The sequence below is a fragment of the Anolis sagrei genome, chromosome X (genome assembly GCF_037176765.1).
Source record: "Anolis sagrei isolate rAnoSag1 chromosome X, rAnoSag1.mat, whole genome shotgun sequence".
NCBI classification, from domain to species: domain Eukaryota; kingdom Metazoa; phylum Chordata; class Lepidosauria; order Squamata; family Dactyloidae; genus Anolis; species Anolis sagrei.
The window spans coordinates 11,355,559-11,372,199 of record NC_090034.1 but is presented as its reverse complement, the minus strand read 5'-3'; the positions used below and the strand labels follow the sequence as shown (position 1 = coordinate 11,372,199).

Genomic DNA, 16,641 nt, shown 5'->3' with positions numbered 1-16,641 from the left:
AGAGGCTGGATAGCCATCTGGCAAGGGTGATTTGAATGCAACTTTCCTGCTTCTTGGCAGAATGGGTTGGACTGGATGGCCCATGAGGTCTCTTCCAACTCTTTGATTCTATGATTCTTACTCTTTTTTTCATGTCAGAAGCTACGTGAGAAACTGCAAGTCACTTCTGGTGTGAGAGAATTGGCAATCTGGAAGGACGTTGCCTAAGGGACGCCTGGATGTTGATGTTTTACCATGTGGGAGGCTTCTTTCATGTCCCCGCATAAGAAGCTAGAGCCCGACGGACGGGAGCTTACCCCGCTTCCTTGATTCGAACCGCAAACCTGACAGTCGACCAGTCCTGCCGGTACAAGGGTTTAACCTATTGCGCACTACTAGTCTCTTACCGATTCAACACTAACCCAGCTGTGCTGTGGATTGTGATGTACCTTTCAGCTGTGACTTCCTGCTGATGAGACTATGTGTCTCTTCTACCTTTACATGCTTTTCAATACAGAAAATCACATATGGTACCTTGCAAAAATGTAATATTGGTAAAGACTAATCTTCAGGCAATCTCATGTAATTTGTGTTGTTTCTGTATTTCAGAAAGATAGGAGGTTGTAGTTAAGCTTGTGCGCCAGCTGCACCCGTACCTTGGGAAGTCTGACTTGGCCACGGTAGTCCACGCTCTGGTTACATCCCGTATAGACTACTGCAATGCTCTCTACGTGGGGCTGCCTTTGAAGACTGCTCGAAAGCTTCAAATGGTCCAGTGTTTGGCAGCCAGGTTGCTAACATTAGCGGCACTCAGGGAGCATACTACTCCTCTGTTGCGCCAGCTCCATTGGCTGCCAGTTTGCGACCGGGCGCAATTCAAAGTGCTGGCGTTAGCCTACAAAGCCCTAAACGGTTCTGGCCCGACCTACCTCTCCGAACGCATCTCCTCCTATGAACCGACTAGGACACTAAGATCATCTGGGGAGGCCCTACTCTCTGTCCCGACTGCATCACAGGCATGCTTGGTGGGGACGAGAGACAGGGCCTTCTCAGTGGTGGCCCCTCGGCTGTGGAACGCCCTGCCTGCAGATATCAGATCGGCCCCCTCCCTGCTGGCGTTTCGGAGGAAAGTGAAGACCTGGCTGTTTGAACAAGCATTTGATTAAACAGTGTAATTGAACATAAGAATACGGAATAATGGATGATGAGACTGGATTCTGATTTTACTGTTGAGGTGCTAATGATTGCTATACGGATGTTTAATGATTTATGTTACAATTGTTTTTAATTGCCCTATACTTGTCTTGTGATAGAATCATAGAATCAAAGAGTTGGAAGAGACCTCATGGGCCATCCAGTCCAACCCCATTCTGCCAAGAAGCAGGAATATTGCATTCCAATCACCCCTGACAGATGGCCATCCAGCCTCTGTTTAAAAGCTTCCAAAGAAGGAGCCTCCACCACACTCCGGGGCAGAGAGTTCCACTGCTGAACGGCTCTCACAGTCAGGAAGTTCTTCCTCATGTTCAGATGGAATCTCCTCTCTTGTAGTTTGAAGCCATTGTTTAGCGTCCTAGTCTCCAGGGAAGCAGAAAACAAGCTTGCTCCCTCCTCCCTGTGGCTTCCTCTCACATATTTATACATGGCTATCATATCCCCTCTCAGCCTTCTCTTCTTCAGGCTAAACATGCCCAGCTCCTTAAGCCGCTCCTCACAGGGCATGTTCTCCAGACCCTTGATCATTTTAGTCGCCCTCCTCTGGACATATTCCAGCTTGTCAATATCTCTCTTGAATTGTGGTGCCCAGAATTGGACGCAATATTCCAGGTGTAGTCTAACCAAAGCAGAATAGAGGGGTAGCATTACTTCCTTAGATCTAGACACTATGCTCCTATTGATGCAGGCCAAAACCCCATTGGCTTTTTTTGCCGCCACATCACATTGTTGGCTCATGTTTAACTTGTTGTCCACGAGGACTCCAAGATCTTTTTCACACGTCCTGCTATCGAGCCAGGCATCCCCCATGCCTGATGTTTTGTATTGATGTTGTTCGCCGCTTTGAGTCGCCTGAGGGCTGAGAAAAGCGGTATATAAATAAAGTAAGTGATAATAAATAAATATCCATCCCACGTTATATTATCAAATACCGGCCCCGTTGTGACACCACTTAAGAGAGCATCGCTATACCAAAAAAGGCAATTCGGTAGCCAAGCCAGGCCCTGGCCCTCGGTGTTCTCTTCTCCCCCCTCGCCGGCACATTTGTGAAGCAGAGAAGCAAGACTTGTCACCCATTCAAACTGCAGCAAAGAGGGGAGCATGCACTGAATCACAAGATATATATATACAAACCACAAAACGTTAATACAGGAGAGAACACAGTTTTCCAACCTGGGCTTCAGCACCGAGAGTTTCAAAGAGAAGCTTTTCCTGGGAACGCATGGAAATTAAACATACGAAGGAGTGAGGAGAAAAAGAAGGGGGCACAGAAGCACCCGGGCAGCAGTGGGGTGAGGCACAAAGGAAGGGAAATGGCTCCTTCTGAGTTGAGGGTGCTGCCTTTTTGGCATTGGGTTGTTATAGGTTTTTTCGGGCTGTATGGCCATGGTCTAGAGGCATTCTCTCCTGACATTTCGCCTGCATCTATGGCAAGCATCCTCAGAGGTAGGAAAAAGGGTTTATATATCTGTGGAATGACCAGGGTGAGACAAAGCACTCTTGTCTGCTGGAGCTAGGGGTGAATGTTTCTGCCTGCTTCTTCTCTGTTGTTGTGCTGTTGCAATTTTAGAGTTTTTTAATACTGGTAGCCAGATTATGTTCATTTTTATGGTTTCCTCCTTTCTGTTGAAATTGTCCACATGCTTGTGGATTTCAGTGGCTTCTCTGTGTAGTCTGACAGCCCATTTGCTCTTCCCTTGGCATAGTTAAATTCAGTGGAAAGGGTTGATTTGCATGGCACTCGAACCCAGGTTTATAGCTCATTGCGCCAAAGTTTATTGCTGTTTTATGATTTCCATTTTTCCTGGTAGAAATTAGTCATAATTACAGGTTTGGGTGTCATGCAGAATTACCTCCTTGGTCTGTTTACTCATGCGTGCAAAGAGAAGAGGAAATGGGTTGCATGCATTTGCTTGCCGATACTATTGTTTATCCAGTCAGGATTTCTGGCTCAAAATGACGTACAAACACGGTTTTTGTGGTCTCAATTCTCTCAAGACACCCTTAAGGGGTTGATAAGGAAAGAGCAAATGGAGTTGAGAACGGAATGATAAAAATGATAGAAGATTGAGAAATAGGTAGGGAGACAGAACCTGTCCTTTAAGTAGGTGTGGTGCTTCAATTGTTGATGCTATGGGCCATCTATGTGTTGGGTTGTTGTAGGTTTTTCCGGGCTATATGGCCATGTTCTAGAAGCATTTTCTCCTGACGTTTCGCCTGCATCTATGGCAAGCATCCTCGGAGGTAGTGAGGTCTGTTGGAACTAGGAAAAGGGGTTTATATATCTGTGGAATGACCAGGGTGGGACAAAGGACTTTTGCCTGCTGGAGCTAGGTGTGACCACCTTGATTAGAATTTAATGGCTTGGAAGTGCCTGGGGGAATCTTTTGTTGAGAGGTGATTCGATGTGCCTGATTGTTTACTCTCTGTTGTTTTGCTGTTGTAATTTTTGAGTTTTTTTAATACTGGTAGCCAGATTTGAAACATTCACACCGAGCTCCAGCAGACAAAAAAGTCCTTTGTCCCACCCTGGTCATTCCAAAGATATATAAACCCATTTTCCTACTTCCAACAGATCTCACTACCTTTGAGGATGCTTGCCATAGATGCAGACAAAACGTCAGGAGAAAATACCTCTAGAACATGGCCATATAGCCCGGAAAAACCTACAACAACCCAGTGATTCCAGCCATGAAAGCCTTCGACAATACATCTATGTATTGTTTCTGGAAATTGTTGAAGAACAGTAGAGAAAATAATATTTAACCTGTGATAGTTGCTTCAGTCTTTCAGAAAAAGGAGCACAGAAGCATCTTTGTATAATTTAGTATAACTATTGAGGGACAAATTTGTCATGGAGCACAATATCAGTGATCAAATCTGTCATGGAGCACAAAATCCATGATATCTGTTATGAATTCTAAAGAAGCAAAAGGTTTTCAAGAGATGTGGCTGCAATAAAAGTAAGAAGACTTGCACTCCCCGTGATTTTAATTCCGTTGGAATAAATATTTGCTTCTGATGTAACTTTTAGAATATACATTTCCTCAATGAAAGATGGGAATTTTGGGATACAGTGTCAATAATTACATAGTTAACTTTGTTTCAGGAACCTAAGGATATATAGTACCTAAAGATATCGTGGGGCAGTAGTTGTGTTTGAGCACATACATTGCTGCAGCGTGAAATTGGTTTAGCCCTAAACAGTTTGGGACTTGCCTACCTGTGTGACCGCTTCTCTGTGTACGAACCCACACGATCTCTTCGATCATCTGGAGAGGCCCTGCTCAAGCTTCCACCACAATCGCAAGCGCGATTGGTGGGGATGAGGGAGAGGGCCTTCTCGGTGGTGGCCCCTCGACTCTGGAAGTCACTCCCCAGGGATATTAGACAAGCCCCAACTCTGGCAGTCTTTAGGAGGAGCCTGAAAACGTGGCTGTTTCAGTGTGCCTTCCCAGAATAAGGAAACTCCCAGCAATATGTCCTCAAGCGCACTTTAATAATGATTTTGGATTGTTTGCACATTTCTTCCCTCTCCAAAACCATTATTCCAATTACATGTTACCTGTTCATGCCCAACATTATTTTTTTAAAAAAAATAATTATTACATTTGGCCCAGCCATTGGTTTTTAAATGCGTCGTGTTATTGTTATTGTTTTTGCTTATTTTGCTATGAGTTCTGTATTGTTTTTGTATTATTGCTGTTATTGTTATTGTTGTATTGTGGGCTCGGCCTCATGTAAGCCGCACCGAGTCCCTCGGGAGATGGTAGCGGGGTACAAATAAAGTATTATTATTATTATTATTATTATTATTATTATTATTATTGTTATTATCTGCTATCAGAACTGGGGAAATCCAAAACTTGTCTGAGCTAAACTCAGAGGAAGGGAATAGATGGGGAGTAATAGAGATTGAAAATGAGTAAGTTCAAAAAGTACAAGTATGGAACATGTTAAAGAGCCCACTGTCCTGATTTTTCTTACCTGGTCACATCTGGTGCTGTGGTGGGCCGCACATGCTTCATGATGGTCTGGATCCAATTGCGGCGAATGCCTGATGTCATGGCCGAGAGGGTGAACTTTCCTTCTTTAGTCTAAGCAAGAGAGACGGGCAACAGGAGGGAAACAAATCACACTGAGTAGCCTCTCAGGAGGAGGGAAGTCGGTTTCATGCCGCCTCCTTGTACTTTCCATATTAATTAATTAATTAATTAATTAATTTACAGTATTTATATTCCGCCCTTCCCGCAGGGGACTCAGGGCGGATTACAATGTACACATATATGGCAAACATTCAATGCCAATTTGACATACAACGTATACAGACATAGACAGAGGCTATTTAACTTTTTCTGGCCGCCAGGGGAGCTGTCGCTTTCATCGTCCATCTGCGACTCTGATGAAGTACTTCCACATTCCCTGCATGCTTTTGCTGGAGTCTTTTTTATGGCCTCATAAATTAGTTAATTTAGCCTCCCCACACTTTAAGGTGGTACCTAATTTTCCTACTTGACAGATGCAACTGTCTTTCGCGTTGCAAAGGTCGACAACAGGCTACACAATTGGTTGGAAGCCCACTGCAACCCGGGCTGGCTTCGAACTCATGACCTTTTGGTCAGAGTGATCTTAATGCAGCTGACACTCAGCCAGCTGTGCAACAATCCCGGTGCTTTTATATTCTAGGAAGGAAATGTATTGAGATATTTCCTCTAGTATAATGTTGAGCTCCCATGAAACAAAACCACCATGGAGGAACGATGGTGGCTGCGTTGGTCTGGACTGCCCAGTCCTTCAATATCTATGCAAGTCAAAGGTAGATGTTATGCCACCAAACCATTTACAGCTGAACCCAAATCACCAGTTTCCAGGATGGGATACAGACTGTATCCCAACTGAAGTTGGAAGCAATTCTTTTGTCATGAGTTCGAAGCCAGCCCGGGTTGGAGTGGGTTTCCAACCAATTGAGTAGCCTGTTGTCGACCTTTGCAACCCGAAAGACAGTTGCATCTGTCAAGTAGCAAAATTAGGTACCACCTTAAAGTGTGGGGAGGTTAAATTAACTGATTTATGAGGCCATAAAGAAGACTCCAGCAAAGCATTCCAGCGGGGAAGCATGCGGGGAATGCGGAAGTGCTTCATCAGCATCGCAGATGGATGATGAAAGCAACAGCTCCCCTGGTGGCCAGAAAAAGTTAAATAGCCTCTGTCTATGTCTGTATATGTTCGTATGTCAAAAATTGGCATTGAATGTTTGCCATATATGCGTACACTGTAATCTGCCCTGAGTCCCCTGCGGGGTGGGAATGGCGGAATACAAAATTTATTTATTTATTTATTTAAAAGTTTTGTATACCGACCTTCTCACCTCTCTTGAGGGACTCAGACCGGTTTCCAACCATAATATCACATACAGTCAATAAAAACATCATAATTCATATTACAGTAAAACAATTAAAACAGCAATTACATTCAATAACTACAGTGGTCAGTCGTCACACTAAAATTGTTGCTCATCATCCTCCCTCCATATCTCATGGTGTTGGCTCACTCGTCGAATGCCTGTCTCCATAACCACGTCTTCACCTGTTTCCTAAATGTCAGGATAGAAGGGGCGGTTCTGATCTCCAGTGGGAGAGAGTTCCAGGGTCGAGGGACCACCACCGAGAAGGCCCTGGCCCTCGTCCCCACCAGACCCGCTTGCGAGGCCGGTGGGACCGAGAGCAGAGCCTTTCCAGACGATCTTAATAATCTTGATGGTTCATAGGGGAGAATACGTTCGGAGAGGTAAACAGGGCCGGAGTTGTAAATAAATAAATGAATTGTTTTGTTTTCTCAAGAAGCAGAGCTGCTTCTAAAGCAGCTTCTGTTTTCCCAAGCTGCGGACCAAATCAATAAAAGAAGCGCCATTTCACCCAGAACTGAATTTCTGCCACCTTTTCCACTACTTGACCCATCATGTTCTCCAAGCTTCTCTTATATGAGGAGCCATGGTGGCACAATGGGTTAAACCACTGTGCCGCCATGGCTCCTCGGTAGTTGGAATTTGTGAGATGGGGTGAGCTCTCATCGGTCAGCTCCAGATTCCCATGCGGGGACATGAGAGAAGCCTCCCACATCCGGGTGTCCCTGCAGACGTCCAATTCTCTCACACTAGAAGTGACTTGCAGTTTCACAAGTCACTTCCGATACGATTAAAAAAAAAATCTTCTCTTACATGAATCTGGAAGCCATAGTTCCGCTGCACAGGGTATTCCGTGACATCAAAACAAGTTGACAAGTCGATTTCCCCATCCAAATCAGCAGCCTGGCAAATTGAAACGAGAGAAGAAAGGTTTAATAATGGGCAATCAATGGCAAACATTGAAAGATATCTTTCCTATCTCCAACAAGATGGCAATGGTTATTTACTTATTTCTTAGCTCATCTATCAAGCCGCAATGTGTCTGAGAAAATTCAGGAATCAACAGATTAAGCCCAGAAGAACGTGCCATCTAAAATTCAATTTAGTGGAAGGAAATGGAAATGCCCAGGAGAAGCATAAAAAATAAGCTCGCAGCCTCCTCAAGAGCAACCTACCTCCTCTGCCACAGAATCCCGGTAGTATCTCAGGCTTTGATCCGTCAGGACAAACCAATGTTTCTTCCACTATTAAACAAATAAAGACAACTTGCTTACAACCTGCTATCATCTTCAGTCTGAAACATGCATGTACTTGTGCAAACGTATGTAAGGGATCTTGCTATCCGAACAGGATTGATTCATATTCTCAAGATTGTGATCACAACACTGACGGATGCACTCGAACATAGAGACAATTCAGGCAGCATCTGTTGTTTTTGCAAATGCTTCAAGCTCATCTCCAGAATCTCAAGTGTAGAGGAACAGAAAGTGATTGGGATCATCTATTTGGAGGAGGCGAATGTGTTCATGCTCGGTTCTGCACTTCCTGGAGGGACTCATTATCCTGTAGCATGAGATGTCAATATAATTCTTTAATGAATGAGGGTGAAAATTTTACTCTAGGGATGGAAATTGTGAATCCTGCCGATGTCATAGAGTTGGAAGAGACCTCATGTGCCATCCAATCCAACCCCTTTCTGTCAAAAAGCAGGAAAATCACATTCAAAGCACCCACAACAGATGGCCATCCAGCCTCTGTTTAAAAGCTTCCATAAAAGGAGTCTCCGCCACAGTCGGGCACAGAGTTTATTCAGAATGGCTTATTTTATCACTTTTTTTGCCTTTGCACAATTAAGACTTGTGCGCCAACTGCGACCATACCTCGTGAAGGCAGATCTGGCCAGGGTGGTCCATGTCTTAGTCACCTCCAGATTGGAGTACTGTAATGTGCTCTATGTGGGGCTGCCCTTGAAAATGGCTCGGAAATTTCAGTTGGTCCAATGGGTGGTGGCCAGGTTGTTAACTGGTGCTCCTTACAGGGAGGGGTCAACCCTCCTGTTTAAGGAGCTCCACTGGCTGCCATTTGTTATCCGGACCCATTTCAAGGTGCAGGTTCTTACCTACAAAGGTCTGAACGGTTTGGGACCTGCCTACCTGCGTGACCGCATTTCTGTGTATGAACCCACACGATCTCTTCGATCATCTGGAGAGGCCTAACTCACGCTCCCACCTGCATCGCAAGCGCGATTGGTGGGGATGAGAGAGAGGGCCTTCTCGGTGGTGGCCCCTCGACTCTGGAACTCACTTCCTAAGGACGTCAGGCATGCCCCAACTCTGGCAGTCTTTAGGAGGAGCTTGAAAACCATACCTCGTGAAGGCAGATCTGGCCAGGGTGGTCCATGTCACCTCCAGATTGGACTACTGTAATGCACACTACATGGAGCTGCCCTTAAAAACGGCTCGGAAATTTCAGTTGGTCCAACGGGCAGCGGGAGTTGGTCCAAGCGGTAGCGGGGTATAAATAAAGTTGTTCCAGTGTGCCTTCCCAGAATAATGAACCCTTAAGCATTATGTCCTCTAAAAGCACTTCATACTGATTTAGGACTGATTGTACGTTTCCACCAATGCCCCATCTCCTCTATCTTGTTCATGCCCAGCATTATTTTTTAACTTTAATTACATTTGGCCCAGCCATAGATTTTAATATGTGTTTTGTGCTATTGTTCAATGTTTATGCTATTTGTGTATGAGATTTATTTTAATTGCTTTGTATTAGTATTAGTATTTTGCTTTGTATTGTGGTTGTTATTACTTGTATTGATATATTGTGGGCTCGGCCTCATGTAAGCCGCACCGAATCCCTTGGGAGATGGTAGCGGGGTATAAATAAAGTTTTATTATTATTATATTATTACTACATATGAATTGCAAAAATTACTTGGTCAAACAAAGCAGTCATTAGATTGTTCCTCCTAACAACCATAGTCAGTATCACATGGTGAAAGCTGGGAGTTGTAGTTCAGATACACCTGGAAAACTGAATGATGTTCACCCTCTGGTTTAATCAGTTAAATTAATTATTTGAAATAACTCTGTCGTTAAGAAATCAATAATCTCTGAATAACAGTAACAGATATAAGAATGCTGATAATATGTATAATAATAATAAACTTTATTTATACCCCGCTACCATCTCCCCCAAGGCAGAGACATCTCCAGCTCATCCCCTGTTTGAGTATCAGCCAGCACGTCAACGACTTAAATTTAGAAATAGTTTTCTAAGATCTACAGAGACACTCGCTGGAACACCTCAGCAAGCGAGAGTCCAAAAGTGGCAGGCTCAAACCCAGAACCTCAACCGATGGCTGAGACCAAATGAGACTCTCCCCTGGGCACACAGAAGACTGGGTGACTTGGAAGGCGCTGAACAGACTGCGCTCTGGCACAACAAGATGCAGAGTCAATCTTAAGAAATGGGGCTACAGGGTGGAATCCACAACATGCGAGTGCGGAGAGGAGCAAACTACTGACCACCTGCTGCAATGCAACCTGAGCCCTGCCACATGCACAATGGAGGACCTTCTTGCAGCAACACCAGAAGCACTCCAAGTGGCCAGATACTGGTCAAAGGACATTTAATCAACTACCAAACTCACAAATTTTGTATTTTGTCTGTTTGTTTGCTTTGTCCTGTTAGAAATGTAATATAATTGACTGGTTGCCCTGACACGACAAATAAAACCATCTCCCCAAGGGACTTGGTGCAGCTTACATGAGGCCAAACCCACAACACATCAATAATAAAACAATAGCAAACAAACAATAAGAAACAGTTAAAATACATCTCATAAACAAAAATAAAATAAAATATAAGCAGTACAGTAACACAACAAGCATTTAAAACCTATGGCTGGGCCAAATGTAAAATTAAAATTTTTAAAATATTTAAAAAATAATGATGGGCATGAGCAAGGTAGGATATAACTGGGATGGAAAAATTTTTGGAGGGGATAGGGCGTGTAAATCAATCAATCCTACATCAATAATAAAGTGCATTTTGAGGGCATATTGCTGAGAAATTCCTTATTCTGGAATGGCACACTGGAACAACCACGTTCTCAGGCTCCTCCTAAAAATTGCCAGAGTTGGGGCATCCCAGATGTCCTTGGGAAGCGAGTTCCAGAGTCGAGGGGTCACCACCGAGAAGGCCCTCTTCCCTCGTCCCCACCAATCGTGCCTGCGATGGAGGTGTGAGCGTGAGCAGGGCCTCTCCAGATGATCGAAGAGATCGTGTGGGTTCGTACACAGAGATGGATGTTTGATGTAAAATCAATCATAACAACTGCAGGTGGCAAGCTTTATTTTAGAATTTCTGACACATACAGAAAGAGAGGACTTTTCTAAGATGCCATGCCAGTCCACACACAATATGTAAAAAGGATCTTAAGTCCCAAGGTGGCCAACTCTACGCCAGCCGTGTCTGCATGTTCTTTCCTAAGCAGAAAGGAATAGGGCACGAAGCCAGGGCAAAGGGGGAACCGGCTGCTTAACTGGAGTGAGGCCACCCTCTCGCGTCAATAATGCTTGGCAACTCTGCCGGCTCTGGGAAGGGAACATTCAACCACGTTGCCTGGAGGAGTGGGGAGAAGCAAGGCAGACAGCTGGTCCTTCCATTAAGAGCTGGCCCCAAGGCATGTTCGTTTAGTCCAATTACTTCCCCTGACTGCATGGCAGGATGCCTGGCACTGCTTTCGCTTGATGCTGTGGCCGAAGAAGCTAGAGGTGGAAACCGGCAGCACACCCCCTGCTTTTGTTTACAGACCAAGTCCTTGGTATTTAGGGAAAAGGGGCACAAGAAGGCCCTCTGTAGAAAAGTCTCGGAGACAAACCTGATGTTCCACAGTTTAGGGGAGACTTGAAACCTATTGCTCATACTTTTGGAGGCCAGAAAAAGAATGATCTGGAGGGAACATGGGCCACAAATACTGCCTCGATGAGTTACATGTGTGCGGGGAAGGGATGCATTCTGCTTAGCCCAGAAGTAAACTGAAGTGCCCACTCCAGGACTCTTCTTTAGTGGGAATCTTAAAAGGAGACAGATCACATACTTGCAGCTGTGTTAGTTCCTAAGACAATATGTCCAGAGATACAGCTTCAGATGGGAGAAATCTTTTATATAGAGGGGTTTATTTTATCACTTACTACATGTGAATTGCAAGAATTACTGGGTCAAACAAAGCAGTCATTGGCACAAAGGTAGATGAAGCCTAAATACAAGATAACAAAACACAGATTGGCAGCTGCTCCACCTCCCTGATGAGAAGCTGTAATTATTTCAAATGGGTATTAGCTCCACGATGCACCATCTTCTGCTACAGCAAATGAAAAAAGGCTTTCACACAAGACTCACCTGTCCATCTTCATACTGCTTGGTCAGCCACCCTTTCTTGAAATTCAGCAAGTCAGGCTGCAAAGAAAAGAAAACAAAATCTAAAGTTCTCCTCAAAACTCAGACTGGACTACGATGCACCATGCAATGAGGGGGAAACATCCATGAGGTCATTTTTTCTAACACTGATCTGAACATGATGAAATTATGGACTCTTCCTTATCCAGGAAATTGGCTGAACACACATACAGAAGGAAAGCACTAAGCTACACCAAACAAGGATATCTGGTTCTGGTTCTGGTCCTGAACTGGTGCCTGTTATCAGTGAAGGACTGGATGAGGGCCAACAAGCTGAAATTAAATCCAGGCAAGACAGAGGTACTCCTGGTCAGTCGTAAGGAGGATCTCCATGAAGACAGAGTCTGGGGGTGATCCTGGATTCATCGTTGACCCTGAAATCCCAGATGTTGGCGATGGCCAGGAGTGCCTTTGCACAGTTAAAACTTGTGCAACAGCTGTGCCTGTACCTTGAGACGTCTGTCTTGGCCATGGTAGCCCACACCTTAGTCACATTCCATCTGAATTACTGCAACGCACTCTACGTGGGGCTGCCTTTAACGATAGTTCAGAAGCTGCAATTGGTGCAGATTGCACCTATTGCAAGTGCAATCCAGTCAGCATCCAGATTGTTAACTGGAGTGCCATATCACGAGAGGACGACTCCTATGCAACAACAGGTCCACTGGCTGCCAGTCCACTTCCAAACTGAATACAAAGCTAAATACACCTCACTACCTCTGAGGATGCTTGCCATAGATGCAGGCGAAACATCAGGAGAGAATGCCTCTAGACCATGGCCATATACCCCGAAAAAACCTACAACAGCCCACTAAATACAAAGTGTTGGTCATTACCTATAAAGCTCTAAGCAGTTCATGTCCAGGCTATTTGTCTAATCGCATCTCCCTATAACAAGCCATCTCATGTACTTCAGTCTGCGGAGGAGGCCCTGCTCTCAGTCTCATCCCATCACAAACATGGTTCGTGGGAATGAGAGAGGGGGCCTTCTCCGTGATTGCTCCCGGCCTCTGGAACTCCCATCCTAAAGACATTGAAACAGCCCCCAGCCCCCTCTCCTTCAAAAAAAACCCTCTTGAAAATGTGCTCTCTTGGGGAGAGAGGGCTGTCGATAAATAAAAGTTTTATCATTATATTATATTCTATATCAGAAAAACTAGCTGATTTTTTATATAAATAATTAAAACTATATTGTGTTCAAAACCATCTTCATCACAGAAGGGCAATATATAGACAAAATACACAGAGATCCTATGATCCTGAAACGCAATTTATGTGTGGAGTGGCTTGGAAAGAAAATGCAAACAGTCTGTGTCCATAGGTTTGTGAGAAATTCACTTCTTTTCCATAACCGCGTGGTTAGTGGTCCCCCTTCCCCTGTGACTACAGAAATCTCACCACGTTCTCATCCAAGGCCCAAGAACAATTCATCCCCTCCACTGAAGGTTCTTCACCAACTCATCATGACAATTTCTTTAGTCTTGACATTGCAAGGAAAAGGCAGGAATTGCACATAATGTTACCTCCAGTAAGTGTCATTAAAATACATTTAGAAGTTATTCTGAAAATAATTCAGCATAATGGTGCTAAACCAGATCTGGGATGCACTGAAAATGGAGAAGTACCTACATGTTTGTGTTTCAACCCAGATTTGAATGCTAGTCTCTGAAATGTGTATAACTTAGACTATTTGTTTCAAATCAAGTTCTAGCCTTTGAAGAAGGGAAGTGTGGTTCTTCTTATGTTACCACTGAGACAATATCTGTCATTAACATCTCAATGAGAACTTGGCAGTCAAAACAGGGAGCAAGCTTGTTTTCTGCTTCCCTGGAGACTAGGACGCGGAACAATGGCTTCAAACTTCAAGAAAGGAGATTCCATCTAAACATGAGGAAGAACTTCCTGACTGTGAGAGCCGTTCAGCAGTGGAACTCTCTGCCCCGGAGTGTGGTGGAGGGTCCTTCTTTGGAAGCTTTTAAGCAGAGGCTGGTTGGCCATCTGTCAGGGGTGATTTGAATGCAATATTCCTGCTTCTTGGCAAAATGGGGTTGGACTGGATGGCCCATGAGGTCTCTTCCAACTCTTTGATTCTATGATTCTATCTCAATGCAGGCCTACCTTATCCATGCAGGTCCCTTGTCATCTACCGATTCGTGAAGTCTTCAAGGTCTTGTGCGTCAATTCTCTTGCTTTTATTTATAAACTCTGCTGGACATAGTTGGCAGGTGGAAGTCACATGGACAGTGGGATTCAAGCTACTAAAAGATCTCCTATTTACGAGGCCTGAAAATACGCTCGATACTTGGCTATGTGAGTGTGTGTGTGAGAGAGAAGATAGCATCTAACAGGCTTTGAATAGTCAAGCTTCTTCGGAAGCAGTACTACGGAAGCTGAGGATGAGTTGTGACTTTAAAAAGCTGCAAAATCTGGTAGCAAACAAAACTTTTTCTCACCACTATACATGGTGGAAGGTATGATTAAAAAATGAGCAAAAAACACTGGCCTGGCCATTGTGAAAATCCACCCAGAAGGCTCAGTGATTTGACTGCACGTGTGACATTTTCAAAGAACTGCACAGAAGCTCACTCGGATGAAATAAAGGTAGCAATCCCAGGTCAGTGCAATCCCCTGGCAAACCTGCTCATCCCTGAAGTATCTGCTCTGCTGAAATTTGAAGGAATAGTATCAAAACAAGAGCCTCTTCTCATCAGATTGAAAGGCTGTTCAACCAATATTCCACAGAGTTCAGCTGAATGCTGCAGGAAATGTCTCAATGTCCAAGCAAAATTTCCTCTGTCCTGAACCCAGTCCTAAAGCAACTGTGCATCATAACCCCAAGCTCTCCGAAGCTCTAGGTGCTCTTACTGCCTATTACAGGGAAAACCAACTGATCCCTAATCCATCTAAAACACAGACACGCGCCTTTCACCTTAAGAACAGACAAGCATCCCGAGCTTCAAGGATCACCTGGGAAGGAATCCCACTGGAGCATTGCAGCGCACCCAAATACCTGGGAGTCACTCTGGACCATGCTCTCACCTACAAGAAGCACTGTCTGAACATCAAGCAAAAAGTGGGTGCTAGAAACAATATCATACGAAAGCTGGCTGGCACAACCTGGGGATCACAACCAGACACAGTGAAGACATCTGCTCTTGTGCTATGCTACTCTGCTGCTGAGTACGCATGCCCAGTGTGGAATACATCTCACCACGCTAAAACAGTGGATGTGGCTCTTAATGAGACATGCCGCATTATCACGAGGTGTCTGCGCCCTACACCACTGGGGAAATTGCACTGTTTAGCCGGTATTGCACCACCTGACATCCACCGGGAAGTAGCAGCCAATAGTGAAAGGACCAAGGCAGAGACATCTCCAGCTCATCCCCTGTTTGGGTATCAGCCAGCACGTCAATGACTTAAATCTAGACATAGTTTTCTAAGATCTACAGAGACACTCGCTGGAAACACCTCAGCAAGCGAGAGTTCAAAAGTGGCAGGCTCAAACCCAGAACCTCAATCCGTGGGTGATACCAGATGAGAAACTCCCCCCTGGGCACACAGAAGACTGGGCAACTTGGAAGGCGCTGAACAGACTGCGCTCTGGCACCACAAGATGCAGAGCCAACCTTCAGAAATGGGGCCACAAAGTGGAATCCACGACATGCGAGTGTGGAGAGGAGCAAACCACTGACCACCTGCTGCAATGCAACCTGAGCCCTGCCACATGCACAAGGCAGGACCTTCTTGCAGAAACACCAGAAGCACTCCAAGTGGCCAGATACTGGTCAAAGGACATTTAATCAACTACCAAACTCGCAAATCATAGAATCAAAGAGTTGGAATAAACCTCATGGGCCATCCAGTCCAACCCCCTGCCAAGAAGCAGGAATATTGCATTCAAATCACCCCTGACAGATGGCCATCCAGTCTCTGTTTAAAAGCTTCCAAAGAAGGAGCCTCCACCACACTCCGGGGCAGAGAGTTCCACTGCTGAACAGCTCTCACAGTCAGGAAGTTCTTCCTCATGTTCAGATGGAATCTCCTCTCTTGTAGTTTGAAGCCATTTTTCCGCGTCCTAGTCTCTTTGTATTTTGTCTGTCTGTTTGTTTTTTTCTGTTAGAAATGTAATGCAATTGACTGGTTGCCCTGACACGACAAAGAAAATAGCTGGATGCTGCAGGAAATGCCTCAATGTACAAGCAAAATTTCTTCTGTCCTGAACCCAGTCCTAAAGCAACTGTGCATCGTAACCCCAAGTTCTGCTGCTATGCACTGGTGTGTAGGAATCTTTTTTCTTGATGCCATGACTATTTCTATACCCTCCTGGCAAGTCCCACCTGTGTTTAAGCTTTCCTTCAGCATGAAGATGCTCCAATTAGCTGATCATTTTGGTTTCCCTTCTGAGTACCTCTTGCAAATCAACAATATCCTTCCTACCATCATTGGACAGGTGACGATTTGCCGCTGTAAAATCTTCCATGTTGACATTGTGCTGGATCTCAGAGTAAGGAGAAAAGAGTGGCTGATTTGGAACAAAGGAGATCTGATGTTCTTGATTCTGGAGCAAGCAGAGA

The 16,641-nt window shown here is 44.7% G+C and overlaps 1 protein-coding gene across 6 annotated transcripts in view; it reads right to left on the bottom strand.

The window, feature by feature from the left end:
• Positions 1-16,641, bottom strand: part of LOC137097892 (myosin phosphatase Rho-interacting protein-like) — a 198,252-nt gene that overhangs the window by 34,107 nt on the left and 147,504 nt on the right. For 4 of the 6 annotated variants that reach the window (XM_067473267.1, XM_067473268.1, XM_067473271.1 and 1 more), the window contains exons 10-13: positions 12,008-12,064; positions 7,774-7,842; positions 7,412-7,501; positions 5,182-5,291 (exon numbers count right to left, since the gene is read on the bottom strand). In XM_067473267.1, coding sequence (XP_067329368.1) covers positions 5,182-5,291; positions 7,412-7,501; positions 7,774-7,842; positions 12,008-12,064 — 326 coding nt within the window. Of the gene's footprint in view, positions 1-2,367; positions 2,407-5,181; positions 5,292-7,411; positions 7,502-7,773; positions 7,843-12,007; positions 12,065-16,641 lie in introns of all 6 variants that reach the window. The other 2 variants (XM_067473269.1, XM_067473270.1) reach the window with 1 other exon arrangement.